Source organism: Ahaetulla prasina, chromosome 1, assembly GCF_028640845.1.
Source record: "Ahaetulla prasina isolate Xishuangbanna chromosome 1, ASM2864084v1, whole genome shotgun sequence".
Classification (NCBI taxonomy): Eukaryota; Metazoa; Chordata; class Lepidosauria; order Squamata; family Colubridae; genus Ahaetulla; species Ahaetulla prasina.
The window spans coordinates 329238864-329258981 of NC_080539.1; the positions used below are offsets into that span (position 1 = coordinate 329238864).

The 20118-nt window shown below is 41.9% G+C and overlaps 1 protein-coding gene across 1 annotated transcript in view; it reads right to left on the reverse strand.

The window, feature by feature from the left end:
- TM6SF2 (transmembrane 6 superfamily member 2) overlaps positions 1-20118 on the reverse strand; it is a 53632-nt gene that overhangs the window by 9210 nt on the left and 24304 nt on the right. The window contains exons 5-7 of the mRNA XM_058162499.1: positions 17934-18016; positions 15126-15250; positions 8337-8438 (exon numbers count right to left, since the gene is read on the reverse strand). Coding sequence (XP_058018482.1) covers positions 8337-8438; positions 15126-15250; positions 17934-18016 — 310 coding nt within the window. The remainder of the gene's footprint in view (positions 1-8336; positions 8439-15125; positions 15251-17933; positions 18017-20118) is intronic.

A 20118-nucleotide genomic window follows, 5' to 3' on the forward strand; every position in this document is an offset into this window, starting at 1 on the left:
GGACAACCGTGGGATCTGGCAGGGTGAGAGCTGTGAACCATAAACACAAAGCTTTTACAGTGTCCCAGTATAACAGATATAGTGCCCTTGCTGACCTAAATAGGAACACTAAAGTGACAGATCAAGGTAGTTGTGATACTGATAACTCAAACAATCAAGGGATTATGGTTCAAGATGAAGAACTTACTTTGGAAAAGTGTGAACCTACTTTGGAAAAGTGTGTATCAAGTATTACAGATCGGTCACACAAGAAGAGCAAGGTATCCAAAAAGAGAAACCACCTTCTGATTGGTGATTCAATTGTAAGGGATGTAAATTTAGGAAAGGATATGGAGGTTTTGAAAGACGTCAGGTGTCTACCTGGTGCTACTGCCAGCAGAGACAAGAGACGTATTCTTAAGATAGTCAAGAATGCCAGTAAGGATTCTGATGTTGATGCTATTATACACCTTGGCACAAATGATCTGTCCCAAAAGGATGTGCTTTCTGTGCAGAATGATTTCCAGAGCTTAGGGTATGAACTTAATAGCATAGGTTGTAGGCTTAACTTTTCAGAGGTTTTACCAGTACATAAGGAACAAAAAGGTAAAGGCCAGCGTGTAGTGGAGTTTAATGTGTGGCTAAAGGAGTGGTGTAAAAGAGAAGGCTTTGGTTTTATTAGTCATGATGTCTGCAACTGGTCCAATGAAAAATTGTACAAAAGAGATGGATTGCATCCATCAAAGAAAGGGACTGAGTTACTTAGCAATACATTCACAGATTTTCTGGATAAACATTTAAACTGAACAGTGGGGACAGAGAATTAACTGATATAGAAAATTTCTGTCCCCAGCAATCGAAAACTAAAAGGGTTATCAGTGCATGTAACATAGATGTCTGTATGGGTAAGACTATCAACCATGCTATCAAGCAAAACCAAGCATTTAACAGTGAGTGCCATACCATGTGCACTAAACCAACAGGTGGCATGAAAGTAGGGGCAGTCAACACAGGTTATGTAGACAGTAAACACAAAATCAATCCAAATGGACTCAAATGTCTATACACCAATGCACAGAGTATGAGGAATAAACAGGGTGAATTAGAAATCCAAGTAAATGAGGGTAGATATGATATTGTTGCCATTACGGAAACTTGGTGGGATGAAACTGACAAATGGAACATACAGCTAGAGGATATAAATTATTTAAAAGAAATAGACCAAATAAAAGAGGAGGTGGAGTTGCACTATATATAAGAAATAACTACATCTCTACAGAAATAGAGCACAACAATGATGAAAATCATCTTGAATGTATTTGGGTCAATATAAAGGGTGAAAACGATATTGCCATAGGTCTATACTATAGGCCACCCAACCAAACAGAGGAAGTAGATGAACTTTTGCTAGTCAGCTAACTAAGGTATGTAGGAAGCACATCACAGTAGTAATGGGGATTTTAACTACCCTGACATCAACTGGGAAACAAACTCTGCACCAAGTGGAAGATCCAACAGGTTCCTAACAAACCTAGCAGACAACTTTGTTTCCCAAAAATAGAGAAGGCGACAAGGGATCAGCCATATTGGACTTAATTCTCACTAACAGAGATGAAATGATAGAAGGTGTTGAAGCTACAGGAACCTTGGGGCAAGTGACCACGCAATATTGGAATTCAACATTAAGCAAATACAAGTAGTAGAACAAAGTCAAACTAGAGTCTTGGACTTTAAGAGAGCTAATTTCAATAAACTTAGAGAGATCTTGAGAAGGATTCAATGGATGAGAATCCTCAGGGGGAAAACAATTCAAGAAGCTTGGGAAATTTTGAAAAGTGAGATTATAAAAGCACAGTCTAACACAATACCAATGAAGAAGAAAAATAGTAGATCACAAAAGAAACCAGCATGGATGCATAAAGAACTATCTGACAAATTGAAAGACAAAAGGACAAATATAAAAAGTGGAAAGAGGGGCAAATAACTAAGGCAGAATATCAGCAAATAGCCGAGCCTGTAAAGATGAAGTGAGGAAAGCTAAGGCTCACAATGAACAAAGGCTAGCGACAAAAGTAAAAATAATAAAAAGCTTCTTCCAACATGTTAAAAACAAGAAAAAGTCAAGCAAACAATTGGCCCATTGCTGGGAGAAAGTGGCAAGAAGATGACAAGCAACAGGGAGAAAGCAGATCTACTTAACTCATATTTTACATCTGTCTTTACACAAAAGGAAAAACAATCCAACCTATCAAAACAGCACTACAAAAACAGATTAGAAACACAAGTTAAAATAGGGAAGAAAATGGTAAGTGAACACCTGTCTACCTAGACGAGTTCAAATCACCAGGACCGGATGGATTACGCCCCAAGGTTCCAAAGGAACTGGCAGACGTGATCTCAGACCCACTGAACTATATCTTTCAAAGATCCTGGAGCATAGGGGAGCGGGGAGAGGACTGGAAAAGAGCTGATGTAGTTCCCAGCTTCAAAAAAGGAAAAAAACAGATCCAGGAAACTACAGACCTATCAGTCTGACCTCAATACCGGGGAAGATTCTGGAAAAGATAATCAAGCAACGAATCACCGAACACCTAGAAGCAAACAAAGTAATAACCAAAAGCCAACATGGGTTTGTCAAAAACAGATCATGCCAGACTAATCTTATCGCATTCTTTGACAAAATGACAAAATTAGTAGACCAGAGGAATGCTGCTGATATAATTTACTTGGACTTCAGTAAAGCATTTGATAAAGTAGACCATAACCTACTACTAGATAAAGTAGAAAAATGTGGGTTAGACAGCACCACCACCAGATGGATTCGTAACTGGCTGACCAACCGCACTCAACGTGTAGTCCTCAACGGAACTACATCCACATGGAGGAAGTATGCAGTGGAGTACCGCAAGGCTCTGTTTGAGGCCCAGTCCTCTTCAACATCTTCATTAATGACTTGGACGAGGGGATAGATGGGGAACTCATCAAATTTGCAGATGACACCAAGCTGGCAGGAATAGCCAACACTCCAGAAGATAGGCTCAAGTTACAGAAAGATCTTGACAGACTTGAACATTGGGCGCTATCTAACAAAATGAAATTCAACAGTGAAAAAGTAAGGTTCTACATTTAGGCCAAAAACAAAATGCACCAGTACCGTATATGTGGTACCTTGCTCAATAGTAGTACCTGTGAGAGGGATCTTGGAGTCCTAGTGGATAACCATCTAGATATGAGCCAGCAGTGTGCAGCAGCTGTTAAAAAGCCAACACAGTTCTGGGCTGCATAAACAGAGGATAGAATCAAGATCACGTGAAGTGCTAGTACCACTTTATAATGCCTTGGTAAGGCCACACTTGGAATATTGCATCCAGTTTTGGTCGCCACGATGTAAAAAGATGTTGAGACTCTAGAAAGAGTGCAGAGAAGAGCAACAAAGATGATTAGGGACTGGAGGATAAAACATATGAAGAACGGTTGCAGGAACTGGGTATGTCTAGTTTAACAAAAGAAGGACTAGGGAGACATGATAGCAGTGTTCCAATATCTCAGGGGCTGCCACAGAGAAGTGGGAGTTGGGCTGTTCTCCAGAGCACCTGAGGGTAGAACAAGAAGCAATGGGTGGAAACTGATCAAGGAAAGAAGCAACTTAGAACTAAGGAGAAATTTCCTGACAGTTAGAACAATTAATAAGTGGAACGACTTGCCTTCAGAAGTTGTGAATGCTCCAACACTGGAAATTTTTAAGAAAATGTTGGATAACCATCTGACTGAGATGGTGTAGGGTTTCCTGCCTGGGCAGGGGGTTGGACTAGAAGGCCTCCAAGGTCCCTTCCAACTCTGATGTTATGTTATGTTAAATCTCTCTCTCTCCCATCCATGTGCTCAATTGCCCAGGACTTCAAACCATGTGGTCCTGTCCATCATTAAACCACCTTTCCAAACAGCCCCCCATGTTTCTAGTGCCTTTCTCCCCACTTGGAACTGAACCCAGTTGGACATTTCTTCCAACAGACCAATCCTCACATTTACAGATCTGCAAAGCAAAGCAAAGTTGAAGTAAAACTGTAAAGCTTAATCATGGTTTTACTTAGCAACCGCTTTGCATAACAATCAAGTTGCAAGTCCTGGTTGTGGTTGCTAAATGAAGACTACCTACTGAACAAATGTCTGAAGTTACAAAGGATGCCTCAAAAGTTACTTACTGCCTATCTTCAAAGTTACAACTGCTGCACCCCTGTCATGTGGTCGCTTGGCAACCAACTCTCAGTTATGATTGGTTGCAGCATTCAATAGTCACATGACCATGATTCTAGCAAAAAAATTGCCTTCAGGAGAATGGATTCACTTAACAATTATGTTAATCACCATAGTGACTCGCTTTACAACCATTGTAAAACAGTTGTAAAATTGAGTCAAGTTATGTGGTGATTTGCTTAACAACCACAACAACTGTCCAGGCTCATGTCTGGTCATTAAGTAAGGACTGACTAGCTGAATTGGACATCAAATTATGAGACCAATGCCATACCACCGAGTATACATTTTGTACAAGCATACAGTCTACATACATACATACATACATACATACAGTCGTATATATGTATATATGTATATATACATATATATATATGTTTTCTGAGGTTTTCGCGGGTGTTTGTATGTAGGTCTTTGGTTATTCGGGTTTTCTCCTGCGTAAAATTGGAAGTGTCTTGGCGACGTTTCGACGAAGTCTCATTCGTCATCTTCAGGCTTCAGCTTCGTGCTTCTGGGAGCAATGTGTGATTGCAGCTGTTTCTTCCTTTTTAACTGCTAGTGGGGGTTTGAACTGATTGGGTGGGAGCTTGGCTGTGCTCTGATTGGATGGGGTTTTTTTGTGCTCTGATTGGATGGGGGTGTGTCCTGTTTGGGTGGGGGCTTGGTTGTGCTCAGATTAGTCTGAGTTCCAGGGGGATTTGAGCTGGTGAGCTGCATTGCTGTTGTTTGGCTTCGTGTTTGTGGTCGTGCTACATCTTCATAGTGGGTGCATGTATGGATTGGAAGGGTTTGAAATGGCTAATGTTGCAGCTGCGGTCTGGTCCTTGGCTTCTGGTCCTTGGTCGTGCTTCCTGATCAGTGTGGGTTTGGGTCTGCTTTCTGGGTGGATGTGTGGTGGTGACATCCTGTGTGGACCTCGTGAGTGTGGGTCTGGTGTCATTCCTCATGTTAGGGACTCGTTTGTCAATAAGGGCGGGTTTCCAAATGGCTGGTAGGCGGGAGGTATCATCTCGTTTGTTCATGCTGTGTGGGCGTTTTTCTATCTCGATGGCTTCTCTGATTATTCTGTTGTTAAAGTGTTCAGTTTTGGCGATAGTTCTGGTCTTTTTAAAGTCAATATCGTGTCCTGTGGCTTTAAGTGTTGGACCAGGAAGAAGTTGGTTCCTCTTTTTGACTGAGTTCTTGTGTTCTTCAATGCACTTATTCTTCTGTTGGTTTGTCCAATGTATGTGGTGGGGCAGGCGGTGCATGGGATTTCATATACTCCTTGATTTTCTAACTCAATTTTGTCTTTGGGGTTTCTTAGGATGGTGGATATTTTTTGGTTTGTGCAGAATGCTGTCTTGATGTTATGTTTGTGGAGGATCTTGCTGATTCTGTCTGTGGTGCCTTTTATATATGGGAGGAGGGCTGTGCCGTTTTCTTGTTCTCTGTCTTGGATTTTAGTGGGGGGTTCTTTTTGGATTAGTTTGGTAATCTTATTTCTCTGGAATCCATTGGATGTTAGTACGTTTGTGAGGGTGTGCAGTTCGGTTTTTAGGTGTTGTTCGTCAGCTAAGCGTTTTGTTCTAGAGATGAGTGTCTTGGCTACGGAGTTGATCTGTGCTGGGTGGTGGTGTGAGAGTGCGTGCAGATAGCGGTTTGTGTGTGTTTTCTTCTGGTAGATGGTGTGTCCTAGGGAGCCATTGGGTTTCTTGTAGACTAAGACATCTAGGAAGGGAAGTTGGTTGTTAACTTCTGTTTCCATGGTGAACTGTATTTTGGGGTGTAGGCTATTGAGGTGTGTGAGGAAGTTGTCAAGTTTTTCTTTCCCATGTGGCCAGATTATGAAGGTGTCGTCTACGTATCTGAGCCAGAGTTTAGGTTTGTGATCAGATTTTTCTAGAGCTTGGGTTTCAAAGTGTTCCATGTAGAGGTTGGCAATGACAGGTGAGAGGGGTGATCCCATGGGTGCTCCTTCTATTTGTTTGTATTTTTGTCCATTATAGATGAAGTGTGTGGTGGATAGGCAGTGGTTGGTCAGATCTAGGATGTGCTTGGGGGGGTTATATTTGTTTTGGATAGCTGTCAAGGCTTCTTTGATTGGCACTTGGGTGAAGAGAGATATGACATCAAAGCTCACGAGTAGGTTGCTGGGTTGTAAGTTTTGTTTCTTTATGATATATATGAACTGGAATGAGTTTTTTACGTGTGAGGCGATGGATTCTGCATAGGGCTGTAGTTGTTTGGCGAGAAATTTGGCTAGGTTTTGTAGAGGTGAGCCTATGGAGCTGACTATGGGTCTGAGTGGGGTTTCTTCTTTGTGTATCTTGGGGAGGCCATAGAACTTAGGGCATCTGGATGATTTCTCTCTGGGAATGATTCTTTGTTGGATTTCTTCGCTGATGGGGGAGGCTTTTATTTTGGATCTAGTGGTATGTATATGTATATATATATATATATATATATATGTATATATGTATATAGCTGAGGGATGGTGTTTGTATGTAGGTCTTTGGTTCGGTTTTCTCACGTTGGAGTGTCTTGGCAACATTTCGACGAAGTCTCATTTGTCATCTTCAGGCTTCAACGCTTCTGGGAGCAATGTGCAATGCAATGTGCTCCCAGAAGCACGAAGCTGAAGCCTGAAGATGACGAATGAGACTTCGTCGAAACGTCGCCAAGACACTTCCAATTTTACACGGGAGAAAACCCGAACAACCAAAGACCTATATACAAACACCCGTGAAAACCTCAGAAAACAAGTATGTATGTATATATATATACATACATACATACATACATACAGTCGTATTTCACACTAATGACCACTGCAGCATCACCACAGTCAATAATTGTAGTGTTCCTGTGTCACGTGAGCAGCTTTTGCACCTTCTGAGAAGCAAAATAATGGGGAAGGCAGGTTCACTTCACAACTGTGTTATTAACTTAACAACTGCTGCCATTCACTTAAAAACTGTGGCAACAAAGGTCGTAAAATGGGGCAAAACTCACTCAACAACTGTCTCACTTAGCAAGGGAAAATTTGGGCTCAAGTGGTTGTAAGTTGAGGATTTAGCTGTATATAATTACATATGTGGATTGACATGTTTACTTCCTTTTGTCATGTTCTCATCATACACTAAATACAGTAATAATAATGTGTAAGTAGGGTTGCTGCGATGTTCATAAGTGTGAGAACGGGTTCTAAGTTACTTTTATTCTGTGTTGTTGTAACTTTAAATGGTCACTAAATGAACGGTTGAAAGTTGAGGACTACCTTATTCAAAACATCTAAGGTTTAAAAACCGGTCTAACTGGAAAAATTATTTTGCCGCTGTTTTTAAGGGAAAGCTGGCCCAATTTAAGGCATGAGGTCTCATTCTATGTGCAGAAAACAGAACCTTGAAAGAAAAAACAAAGATAGACGGATGGATAGACAGGGGTGACCCTGGGCATCAGCAGGGTTGGCAAGCGCCTCCTGACCATGCAACTCATCAGTCATTTTTCCCCCAGGAGATCGTGACCCCTCCATTAAGGATGCTTACAAAATGCAGATCGGGACTGAAAATGAATCTGCTGAGCTCAACCTTTTGGACACACCGCAGTCTTGGCAGAATTTATTGCCACAAGAGATCAGTACTTGCAGTCCAGCATTGATGGATTACCTGCTGTTCAATCATGGATCTAGAAAGTCCCCATTAATTGCATGAGTTGGACCAGGCCATCAACCTCATCTGATGCGATAACCATCTGACCATCTCCTCTGTTGGATAACCATCTGACTGTTGGATAACCATCTGACTGAGATGGTGTAGGGTTTCCTGCCTGGGCAGGGGGTTGGACTAGAAGGCCTCCAAGGTCCCTTCCAACTCTGATGTTATGTTATGTTATGTTATGTTATGATGCACTAGTAGGAAATAAAAGTCGGTCAGGTCAGTGTTTCTGAACCTCGGCCACTTTAAGAGGCGTGGACTTCAACTCCCAGAATTCCCCAGCCACCATTGGCTGCCTGGGGAATTCTGGGAGTTGAAGTCCACACCTCTTGAAAGTGGCCGAGGTTCAGAAACATTGTTCTAGGCAGACAGCTACACAGACAGACAGACAGAGGCAGTTCTCCTTACCAGTCCTCGGAAGAGTGTGTAGACCACAGCCAAAAGGAGAAATCCTACCAAGCCCAAATCCAGAGGGCGCTGAAGCAGATTCTTGTTTTGCTCTTCTGCAACCTTTCCCAAAGTAGAAAGAAAAGTAGACGGTAGGATTAAGGAGTCTTGCTCTCAAAAACGGGATTAGGGGTTGGGGTTGATTCAAAACTGGGGCCTGACAAGAGAAGATCATCACTATCAAGTTGTTATGAAAGTGTGGCAAGATTGTGAGCTGGTAGGAAGTGACAATGCAACCATAGGCAGGGGTGAAATCCAGCAGGTCCTGACAGGTTCTGGAGAACCGGTAGCGGAAATTTTGAGGAGTTTGGAGAACCGGCAAATACCACCTCTAGCTGGCCGCAGAGTGGGGTGGGAATAGAGATTTTGCAGTATCCTTCTCCCAGGAGTGGGGTGGGAATGGAGATTTTGCAGTATCCTTCCCCCAGGAGTGAGGAGGGAATGGAGATTTTGCAGTATCTTTTCCCTGCCATGCCTACCAAGCCACGTACACCAAGCCACACCACACCCGCCAAGCCACGCCCACAGAACCGGTAGTAAAAAAAAAAATTGGATTTCACCACTGGCCATAGGGTTGCAGTGTTGTGATGTACAACAGCCTGTGATGTACTGATACCCAACAAGTGACTGACTAGTCCAATATTTCTCAATCTTGGCAGCTTTATAGTGTCTGGACTTCAACTCCCAGAATTCACTAGCTGTTAACGGAAGAGTTAATTTGCCAGTCAGACTGATATAGTTGCTCATTTATTCAAGTCGGTGCTTCTCAACCTTGGGAACTTTAAGATGTGTGGACTTCAATTCCCAGAATTGTGGGAATTGTGGGAATTCTGAAGATGAGTGGACTTCAATTCCCAGACTTCAACTCCCAGAATTCTGGGAGTTGAAATCCACACATCTTAAAGTTGTCAAGGTTAAGAATCCCCTAGTCTGATAAATTGTTTTTTGGATGGTCTGTCAAGTATCAATCCGACATTTACAGTCTGCCGTATAATTAAGGAGATACTGAACCTCAATCCTCCTTCCGCCCAACCAAGACTCTTTTCACAAAGATTTTTATACTTCTGCTAAAAAAAAAATGCTGATCCCTCACTTTTTGTGCTGTTTTGGCTACGTAAGCAAGAATACCTGTCTCTGAGCGTTGGAAACAGAAGGAATGAATTAAAAACTGCACTGAATGCTCCTGGAGAGGTAGATAGGAAAAGCCAGGGACAAATCAATGGACAGAATGATGCTTTGGGTTTAATAATAAAAAGCACTATTATACAAGTCAACCCAACGCAGTAGCCAGATTAAAAATCCAATACCTTAGAGGTCAGAACTATGTGTATTGTAACAGCCGTCTTGAGTTATTAAAGGTGGGGATAAAGGTGGAATAAAAAGCTGGTTTGGTCTAGTGATTAAGCACCAGGCTAGAAACTGGAAGGCTGTGAGTTCTAGTTCTGCCCTAGGCATGAAAAGCCGGATGGGTGACTTTGGGCCAATCATCAGGAGACTGTGAGTTCTAGGCCAATTACCAGGAGACTGTGAGCTCTAGTCCCGCCTTAGGCATGAAAGCCAGATGGGTGACTTGGGCCAATCACCAGGAGACTGTGAACTCTAGTCCCGCCTTAGACGTGAAAGCCAGTTGGGTGACTTAGGGCGAATCACCAGGAGAATGTGAGTTCTAAGCCAATAATCGGGAGACTGTGAGTTCTAATCCTGCCTTAGGCATGAAAGCTGGATGGGTGACTTTGGGCCAATCACCAGGAGACTGTGAGCTCTAGGCCCACCCTAGGCATGAAAGCCAGCTGGGGGACCTTGGGCCAGTCACTCTCTCTCAGCCCTAGGAATGAGGCAATAACAAACCACTTCCCAAAACCTTGCCAAGAAAACTTGGGGAGTCCCCAAGGAGTTAACATTGACTCAAAGACACTCCCAAGAAAACTACTTTAAAAAAGAAACTTAACCTATTATATAAAAAGCACCACAGTATACAGGGAGTGATAGCTATAGAACTACAGGTACGGTAATTCTCAACTTACAACCATAATTTCTGTTGCTAAGCAAGGTGGTTGTTAAGGGAATCGTTTTTAAGACCTTTTTTTGCCATGGTTGCTAAGCAAATTACTGCAGTCGCTAAATAAATCATGCGGTTGTTAAGCGAATCAGGCTATCCCATTGACTGGGCTTGTTGGAAGCCAGCTGGGAAGGTCACAATGGTAACGCTGCAACACTACAGTCTAAATACATACAGGTAGTCCTTGATTTAAAACTGTTCATTTAGTGACTGTTCGAAGATACAACAGCAATGAAAAAAGCGACTTATAACCATTTTTCACACTTATGACCATTGCGGCATCCCCATGGTCACGTGATTTACATCTGGATGCTTGACAACTGACTCATATTTATGACGGTTGCTTTGTCCCAGGGTCATGTGACCATCTTTTGCAGCCTTCTGACAAGCAAAAATAATGGGGAGCCAGATTCACTTAATATCCGTGTTACTAATTTAACAACTTCAGTGATTCACTTAACAAATGAAGCAACAAAAGGGGAAAAACTCAGGTAACAACCTAGATTTTGGGCTCAATTGTGGTCGTACATTGAGGACTACCTGAACTGGTTTCCAAGTGCCCAAATTTTGATCACGTGCCTGTGGGGATACTACAATGATGTGTGATGTTGTCAGAGTATATTCGTGAACTGGAATAGGGCATAGCAACAGGTCAGCTAATGAGGGCTGTTTGGTAACTGAAACATAGTATTTGTTGTAGAATAGAATAGAATAGAATAGAATAGAATAGAATAGAATAGAATAGAATAGAATAGAATAGAATAGAATAGAATAGAATAGAATTTTATTGGCCAAGTGTGATTGGACACACAAGGAATTTGTCTTGGTGCATATGCTCTCAGTGTACATAAAAGAAAAGATACGTTCATCAAGGTACAACATTTACAACACAATTGATGATCAATATATCAATATAAATCATAAGGATTGCCAGCAACAAGTTATAGTCATACAGTCATAAGTGGAAAGAGATTGGTGATGGGAACTATGAAACGATTAATAGTAGTGCAGATTCAGTAAATAGTCTGACAGTGTTGAGGGAATTATTTGTTTAGCAGAGTGATGGCCTTCGGGAAAAAGCTGTTCTTGTGTCTAGTTGTTCTGGTGTGCAGTGCTCTATAGCGTCGTTTTGAGGGTAGGAGTTGAAACAGTTTATGTCCAGGATGCGAGGGATCTGCAAATATTTTCACGGCCCTCTTCTTGATTCGTGCAGTATACAGGTCCTCAATGGAAGGCAAGTTGGTAGCAATTATTTTTCTGCAGTTCTAATTATCCTCTTAAGTCTGTGTTTTTCTTGTTGGGTTGCAGAACCGAACCAGACAGTTATAGAGGTGCAAATGACAGACTCAATAATCCCTCTGTAGAATTGGATCAGCAGCTCCTTGGGCAGTTTGAGCTTACTGAGTTGGCGAGAAAGAACATTCTTTGTTGTCCTTTTAATGATGTTTTGATGTTAGCTGTCCATTTGAGATCTTGCGATATGATAGAACCCAGAAATTTGAAGGTTTCTACTGTTGATACTGTGTTGTCAAGTATTGTGAGAGGTGGAAGTATGGAAGGGTTTTTCCTAAAGTCTACCACCATTTCTACGGTTTTGAGTGTGTTCAGTTCCAGATTGTTTTGGTTGCACCACAAGGCTAGTCGTTCGACCTCTCGTCTATATGCGGATTCGTCATTGTCTCGAATGAGACCAATCACTGTTGTGTCATCTGCGAACTTCAGTAGCTTAACAAATGGATCATTGGAGATGCAGTCATTGGTATACAGAGAGAAGAGAAGTGGGAGAGCACACAGCCTTGGGGGCCCTGTGCTAATTGTACAGGTATTTGATGTGATCTTGCTTAGCTTCACCTGCTGCTTCCTGTTTGTTAGGAAGCTTGTGATCCACTTACAAGTCTGTTCCGGTACCTGTAGCTGGTTTAGCTTAGTTAGAAGAATGTCTGGAATGATGGTATTGAATGCTGAACTAAAGTCTACAAAAGGACCCTTGCATAGGTCTTTGGAGACTCAAGATGTTGTAGGATGTAGTGCAGAGCCATATTAACAGCATCATCTGTTGATCTATTTGCTCGGTATGCAAATTGCAAGGGTCTAAGAGCGGATTCGTGATGGTTTTCAGGTAGGAAAGCACTAGCCTTTCAAAGGTTTTCATGACTACAGATGTTAGAGCAACTGGTCTGTAGTCATTCAGTTCCTTGATGGTGGGCTTCTTCGGCACTGGGATGATGGTAGAGCGTTTGAAGCAAGAAGGAACATAGCACATCTCTAGTGATTTATTGAAAATATGGGTGAAGATGGGGCCAATTGGTCAGCACAGACTTTTAAGCAAGAAGGAGTTATCTTGTCTGGGCCTGGAGCTTTTCCTGGCTTTTGTCTGTGAAATAGGTCCTGCACTTCCTTTTCTGTGATCACTAGGGGTTGTGAACCCAATGAAATGGGGTCAGTTGTAGGAGGCTTGGCTGTTGTTGGTGTGTCTGAGATGGGGTTGTGGAGATAGGTGGCTGTAGTTTCCTTTCAAACCTGCAGTAAAACTCATTCAGGTCATCTGCCAGTTGTTGATTACCTTCAGCCTGGGAAGGAGGTTTGCCATAGCCGGTGATATTTTTAAGAGTTTTCCACATGTTTGCTGGTTCATTTGCTGAAAATTGATTCTTTAGCTTTTCAGAGTAGCTTCTTTTGCTGCTCTTATCTCCCTTGTTAGTGCATTTCTGGCCTGATTGTACAGCATTTTATCACCTTTTCTGTAGGCTTCCTCTTTGGAATGTCGAGCTGCTTAAGTTTAGGTGTAAACCAAGGTTTGTTATTACTGTGTATTCGCAAGTTCCTTGTAGGTACACATAGGTCTTCACAGAAGCTGACATATGATGTTACAGTATCTGTGAGTTCATCCAGGTCTGCAGAGGTATCTTTAAAATATTCCAATCAGTGCAGTCAAAACATGCCTGTAGCTTTAATTCTGATTCCTCCGTCCAGGTTTTCACTGATTTAATTATTGGTTTTATGGCTTTAAGTCTTTGCCTGTAAGCAGGTACAAGGTGAATCATGCAATGATCAGAGTGTCCTACAGCTGCACGTGGTAAAGACCGATAGGCATCTTTTAGTGTTGTGTAGCAGTGGTCTAGAGTATTCTTGCCTCTGGTGGGACAATTGACATGCTGAAAGTATTTTGGTAGTTCTTTCCTTAAGTTTGCCTTGTTTAGATCTCCCAAAACAATGGCCAGTGAATCAGGGTGTTTGGCTTCAGCCTCCATGATTTGGTCAGCTAGAGTTCGTAATGCCTCGTTTACACAGGCTTGTGGTGGGACATAAACAGCAATTAGAAGAAATGAGGAAAATTCACGAGGCGAATAGTAAGGTTTGCAGTTGATAATTAGAGTCTCTAAATTGTTGTCACAGAATTTGTAAATTATGTTAAAATCTTGACACCAGGTTGAATTAATATATAGGCATAAGCCTCCTCCTTTCTTTTTACCAGATGTTTCTGGAATCCTGTCTGATCGTTCAATTTGAAATCCTGGAATGTTCAGGCTGCTATTTTCAATTGATTCATTTAACCAGGTTTCAGAGAAGCATAGGACTGCTGAATTGCGAAAATCAGAATAGTATTTGTTTAAGAGGAGTATTTCATCCATCTTATTTGCAAGTGAGCGTATATTTGTTAGGAAAATTGAAGGCAGAGGAGTTTTAGTGCGAGTTCTTAGCTTGATTAAGATTCCAGATCGTTTACCTCGTTTCCTTCGTTTCCGTCGTTTGGTTTTTTTAGTAATCCATGGCTCCGTGGGAATTGCCTCCTCCTGTGTTAGAATCTCCTCCGTGTTTGTAAAGACAGGCGGGGATGAGATTAAAGAAAGCTGCTCCTTAAAGAAATGTTCCTTAATTTTTAGCAGATGGTCTCGTGAGTAGGAGATCCGTAGTGAGTCACAGAGAACAATTAGAAATAAAGAAACAATTAGAGAGCATTTCACCGAGGCAGCCTTCGTCAGCGCCATCTTAGGCAAAATAGATAGAATAGAATAGAATAGAATAGAATAGAATAGAATAGAATAGAATAGAATAGAATAGGACAGAATAGAATAGAATAGAATAGAATTTTTTATTGGCCAAGTGTGATTGGACTCACAAGTAATTTGTCTTGGTGCATATGCTCTGAGTGTACATAAAAGAAAATTATTTGTTTAGCAGAGTGATGGCATTCGGGGAAAAACTATTCTTGTGTCGAGTTGTTCTGGTGTGCAGTGCTCTGTAGTGTCATTTTGAGGGTAGGAGTTGAAACAGTTTGTCTGGGACTATAAGAGACAGTTTGGAGCCTGGGCGTGGCTGAACTGTTCTGTATATAAGCTTGAGGGCACTAGCTTCTCTCTCCTCCATTTTGCCTTCTTTATTTTGTGTCTCCATTTTGTGTCTCCATTTTGTGCTGTGTTTATACTTGCTATTTCTCTTCTCTATAACGTGGAAAAACCTACAAGGGTATTATGTGTACAAAGGTATTATGTGTAGCCTTATGTGTCGTTATGTATATAATGACGTTTTTTGAATAATACTTAATAATCTGCTTGTGTATGCTGCAAGAAACTCTGACAGATGAGTGAGGACAAGTTGTCCCTTTTTTCAGTGTCACTGTAACTTCCAAGAGTCACTAAACAAATAGTTGTAAGTCAAGGCTACCTTTATACATATTGTATTTTTCATACCTGATCAGCTGTTGGCAGAGGGCAGGTCCTGGGCTGGTCAAACAATCTTTTGGCTGCCCAGATGGGTATGATGAGATAAGGAAGGTTGAGCAGAAAGGCTGGTTGGATCTCAGAGCTGTATTTCCCTATAAGTAGCAAATATCAGGATTTATTGATTTTTGAAATATTTTCAGAGGAAAGTTTAGAGCTTTAAAATGGAGGTTAAAAAAGTATTTTTTTCCCCTTGAAGGTTAAAGAACTTGAAAGTGAATTTTGTTAATATAAATGATGATAAAGATTAATAAGCGCAAATAGAAATATATATTATTGTCCATAGAAAGAAACAAAGTAGAGATGTTACATTGATTGCTTTATTTAAAGAAAAGCACATATCTAATTTTGTTTTCTTTTGGATTTTGAGGTTGTGATGGAAAAATGAAACTTTGACTTTGGTTTTGCTGATTAGATAGGTTTATTGTTATAGAAACGACTAGTAGGTATTAATTGTGTAAAAGTAAAAAGTTAAGACTGTAAAGTTATTATCTTCTATTGTGATAAAAAGAATCAAAAGTCAGTGCCCTTTTTTTCTTTTTTCCTCTCTATCCCACATTTTCTCCTTTTTTCCTCTCTGCTAATTTCTCATTTTTTTTCATTTTCATTTCTTGACTCAATAGTAGTAACTGCAGCTCCAGTTACAGTAGTAACTGGTAACTCCTAGTAGACAATCACTTAAATATGAGTCAGCAAGGTGCTGCAGCTGCCAAAAAAAAGCTAATACAATCCTAAACTGCATTAAAAAAAGAACAGAATCAAGCTTATGCGAAGTGTTAGTACTGCTTTTAGTCTTGAAAAGACCACACATGAAATATTGTATCCAGTTTTGGTCACTATATTTTTTAAAAAGATGTTCAGACTCTAGAACAATGGTTCTCAACCTTTATATGCGACCCCTTTAATACAATTCCTCACGATGTGGCAACCTCTTTAATACAATTCCCTACGATGTGGCAACCCCAACCATAACATTATTTTCGTTTTGAATTTATCGCGCCTGAAGCCATATTGGCTAGCAGTCTGAACTGCTTGCGATTGCCTTGAGGACGGAGGCATTAAAGTGGAGACTCCTCCCCTATTAAGTTTATCGCACCTGAAGCCAGATTAGGCTAGCGATTGGGAGTGATTGCAGCTGGCTTGAGAGGGAGACATCAGAGCAAAGATTTCTCTCTTTTTTAATTCATTGCGCCTGAAGCCGAATTCGGCTAGCGATTTGAAGAGCCTGCAGCTGGCTTGTGGAGTCAACCATTGGAGTGCAATTCTTTGACTCGCAAGTATACTTCCCATATTTCCGATGGTCTTAGGCGACCCCTGGCAAATCGTCATTCGACCCCCAATGGGGTCCCGACCCACAGGTTGAAAACCGCTGCTCTAGAATCTACAGCAATGGTGAAATCTGAACCGGTTTACTACCAGTTCGCTGGCTGTGCATGCGCATCAAATGCGAGGTGTGCATGTGCAGTGCATGCCAAAAGGAGGCATGGGGCAAGTAGAACAGCGTGCACGGGTGTGTGTGTGTGATCAGCTGTGGTGCACGTTTTTTTTTTCTTTTTACTTTTAAAACATTGTTTTTACAACCTATTCGGCCGAATAGGTTGTAAAAGTAAAAAAAAAAAGGCTCTGATGATCATGTGGCTTAGCTGGGATCTCCAGAGCCTTTTAAAAGTATTTTTTAAACAATCTCTTTGGCCGAAGAGGTTGTAAAAAAATGCTTTTAAAAGTAAAAAAAAAAAAAAGGCTCTGACGATCGCGTGGCTCAGCTGGGCGGGGGGGAGGTGGGCAGGGATTTTTGCTACCTATTCTCCGAACCACCCATCACCATTGTTACCCGATCAGCCGATCTGGTCTGAACCGGGAGCATTTCACCCCTGATCTAGAGTCTAGATAGAAAAAGAGCAAAGAAGAGCAACGGAGATTATTAGGAGCCTGGAGGTTAAAATATGAGATAACAATTGCAGTAATTGGGAATGTCTAGTTTAATGAAAAGAAGGACTAGGTACACATGATAGCAGTGTTCCAATATCTAAGGTCAGGGATGGAATTCAGGCAGTTCAGACCAGTTCGGACGAACCAGTAGCTGTGACCTGCGGGAGGGCCCGGCCACCCGCCCTGGCGCTATGCCGTCCTATTTAGCTGTGTTTTTTAAGCACCGCGCACGCATGCAAGCACGCGCATGAGCAAAGCAACACATTTTTGGTGCTGGGGCGAACCGGTTGTTAATTCATGTGCCGCCCACCTCTGTCTAAGGGGCTGCCACAAACAAGAGGGAGTCAAGTTATTCTCCAAAGCCCCTGAAGGCAGGACAAGAAGCAACAGATGGAAACTAATCAAGGAGAGAAGCAACTTAGAACTAAGGAGAAATTTGAAAAATTAGTTTGTAAATTTTTCAGTAGTTTGAAAAATTAACCAGTGGATCTATTTGCCTTCAGCACTGGAGGTTTTTAAGAAGAGATTGGAGAACCATTTATGGTATAGGGTTTCCTGCCTGAGCAGGGGGTTGGACTAGAACTAGAAGACCTCCAAGGTCCCTTCCAACTCCGTTATTCTATTATTTATATTTTGCATTCTGATAAATTAATTAATAATAATTTTGAAAATGGATTCTGCTATATTTGAAAACAAAAATTCCAATAATAGCCACTCCGCTCTATTCTTTTAGCACCTTCCCAAAACCTTTTATTCTAAGAAACAGATTTATTCCTTATTTTAAATCATAACTGAATTGCGGAAGGGATTTTGCCAAGTCGAGAAAAAAAAAAAAAAAACAGGACTCACCAATCACATTTCCCAGCAGAAAGACCACAAGTGCCATGGTGAAGGATCCTGTCCAATAGAGGCCAACGTTCCGATAACTCTTTCTAGAAAGCAGAATGTTCTGGTAACTTTTTTTAAAAAAACAAACAAACAAACAGATATTCTGGAAAGCATTACAGGTAGTCCTCGACTTATGACCATCATTGAGACCAGAATTACGGTTGTAAGTCGTGGTGGTCATTAAGCAGGTCCCCATGTCACCACACCCAATTTTATAACTTTGTGGTTGTAATCCCCTCAATCTTCTGACTAGCAAAGTCAACGGGGAAGCCAGATTCACTTAACAACTGTCTTACTAACTTAACAAGTGCAGTGATTCACTTTAATGACGATTTATTTATTTTATTTATTTATTTAATCACATTTTTATACCGCCCTATCTCCCAAAGGACTCAGGGCGGTTTACAGCCTGATAAAACATACATATAAATACAAAATAAAACACCAATTTAAAAAACTTATTAAATACGGCCGAATATTAAAACTACAATAAGTTAATAAAACCCCATTAAAACCAGATTTAAAATTTAAAAATTCTAGTCCAGTCCTGCGCAGATAAATAGATGTGTCTTAAGCTCGCGGTGAAAGGTTCGAAGGTCAGGAAGTTGGCGAAGTCCTGGGGGAAGTTCGTTCCAGAGGGTGGGAGCCCCCACAGAAAAGGCCCTTCCCCTGGGCGTCGCCAGCCGGCACTGCCTGGCTGACGGCACCCTGAGGAGTCCCTCCCTGTGAGAGCGTACGGGTCGGTGGGAGGCAATCGGTGGCAGCAGACGGTCCCGTAAGCAGACGGGTTGGTGGGAGGTAATCGGTGGCAGCAGACGATGGAAAGAAGGGTCATAAAATGGGGCAAACCTCACTTAAAGACCCAGATTGTAGTGGGCAATACGCTGACTCTGTAAACGGCTTAGAGAGTAAAGCACTGTGAAGCGGTACGTAAGTCTAAATGCTATAACACTATTGGCATTAACAACTGTCTCACTTAGCAGCAGAAATTTTGGGCTCAATTGTGGTGGTAAGCCAAGGACTAACTATATCTCCCCACCAGTGGTGAGATTCCGCCAGTTCTACCCAGTTCGGGCGAACCGGTAGTTAGGGCTGTGGGAGGCTCCGCCCACCCGCCCGGATGTCATCACGTCCTTTTTTTAATGCTCTGCACATGCGCAGAAGGTCCTGCGCATGTGTGGAGGTGGCACGCATGGAGGTGGTTGGTCACATTGCGAACCAGTTGTTAAGGTAAGTCAATACCACCGCTGCTCCCCACCCTTTTGTACTTCAGTGGGCATAGAAGACCCCTCACAACATTACTGTCTTTCGCTGGACTTAGAATACAGTTCCATCCCCCTTCACCCAGGTTATACTTCTTGCATGTTTTCCTCAAGGTCACCTCCCTTTCTCTCCATAGTTATCCTACCCTATTAAAACATGGAAAAAATAACGGACCAACCGATTGATTGGAAACCAGAGACATGCTTGTTAGGAATATTTACCAGACATTATACCAAAGACATAAAATACTTAATACTTACATATGATAATGGCTGCAAGAATTTCATACGCACAAAATTGGAAAAAAGGAAATACACCAACAGAGGAAGAACTGATAAAGAAAATCTTAAGATTGTGCCGAGATGGACAAATTAACAAAAGAAATGAAAGAAAAGGAAGGTGCAGAATATTATGTAATATGGGATAAATGGTAAGTGGCTGGAGACTAGAAAAAACGACTAGTGATGAAAGGGGAGAAACAATTCAAAACTCCTCCCTCATTGCATCGGCAGATAACCGCCCAGCCGCCCTGTTTCGGGTGACTCGCTCCCTCCTACACCTGGGGGAGCGGGATGACCCGTTGCAGGGACGTGCTGAGGAGTTTAACGGTTATCTATACGATAAAATCGTTCAGCTTCAGGATGGGTTGGACCAAGATTGCGGTGATGCGGGTGAGATGCTCGAGGGTGGTCTTGGCGATATTGTTTGGGATGAATTTGACCCTGTGGCTCCTGAGGACATGGACAGGTTGCTGGGTAGGCTGAATGCCACCACATGTTTACTGGACCCGTGCCCCTCCTGGTTGGTGCTGGCCACTCGGGAGGTTACACGAGGCTGGCTCCAGGCGATTACGATCGCTTCTTTAGTGGAGGGTGTCTTCCCG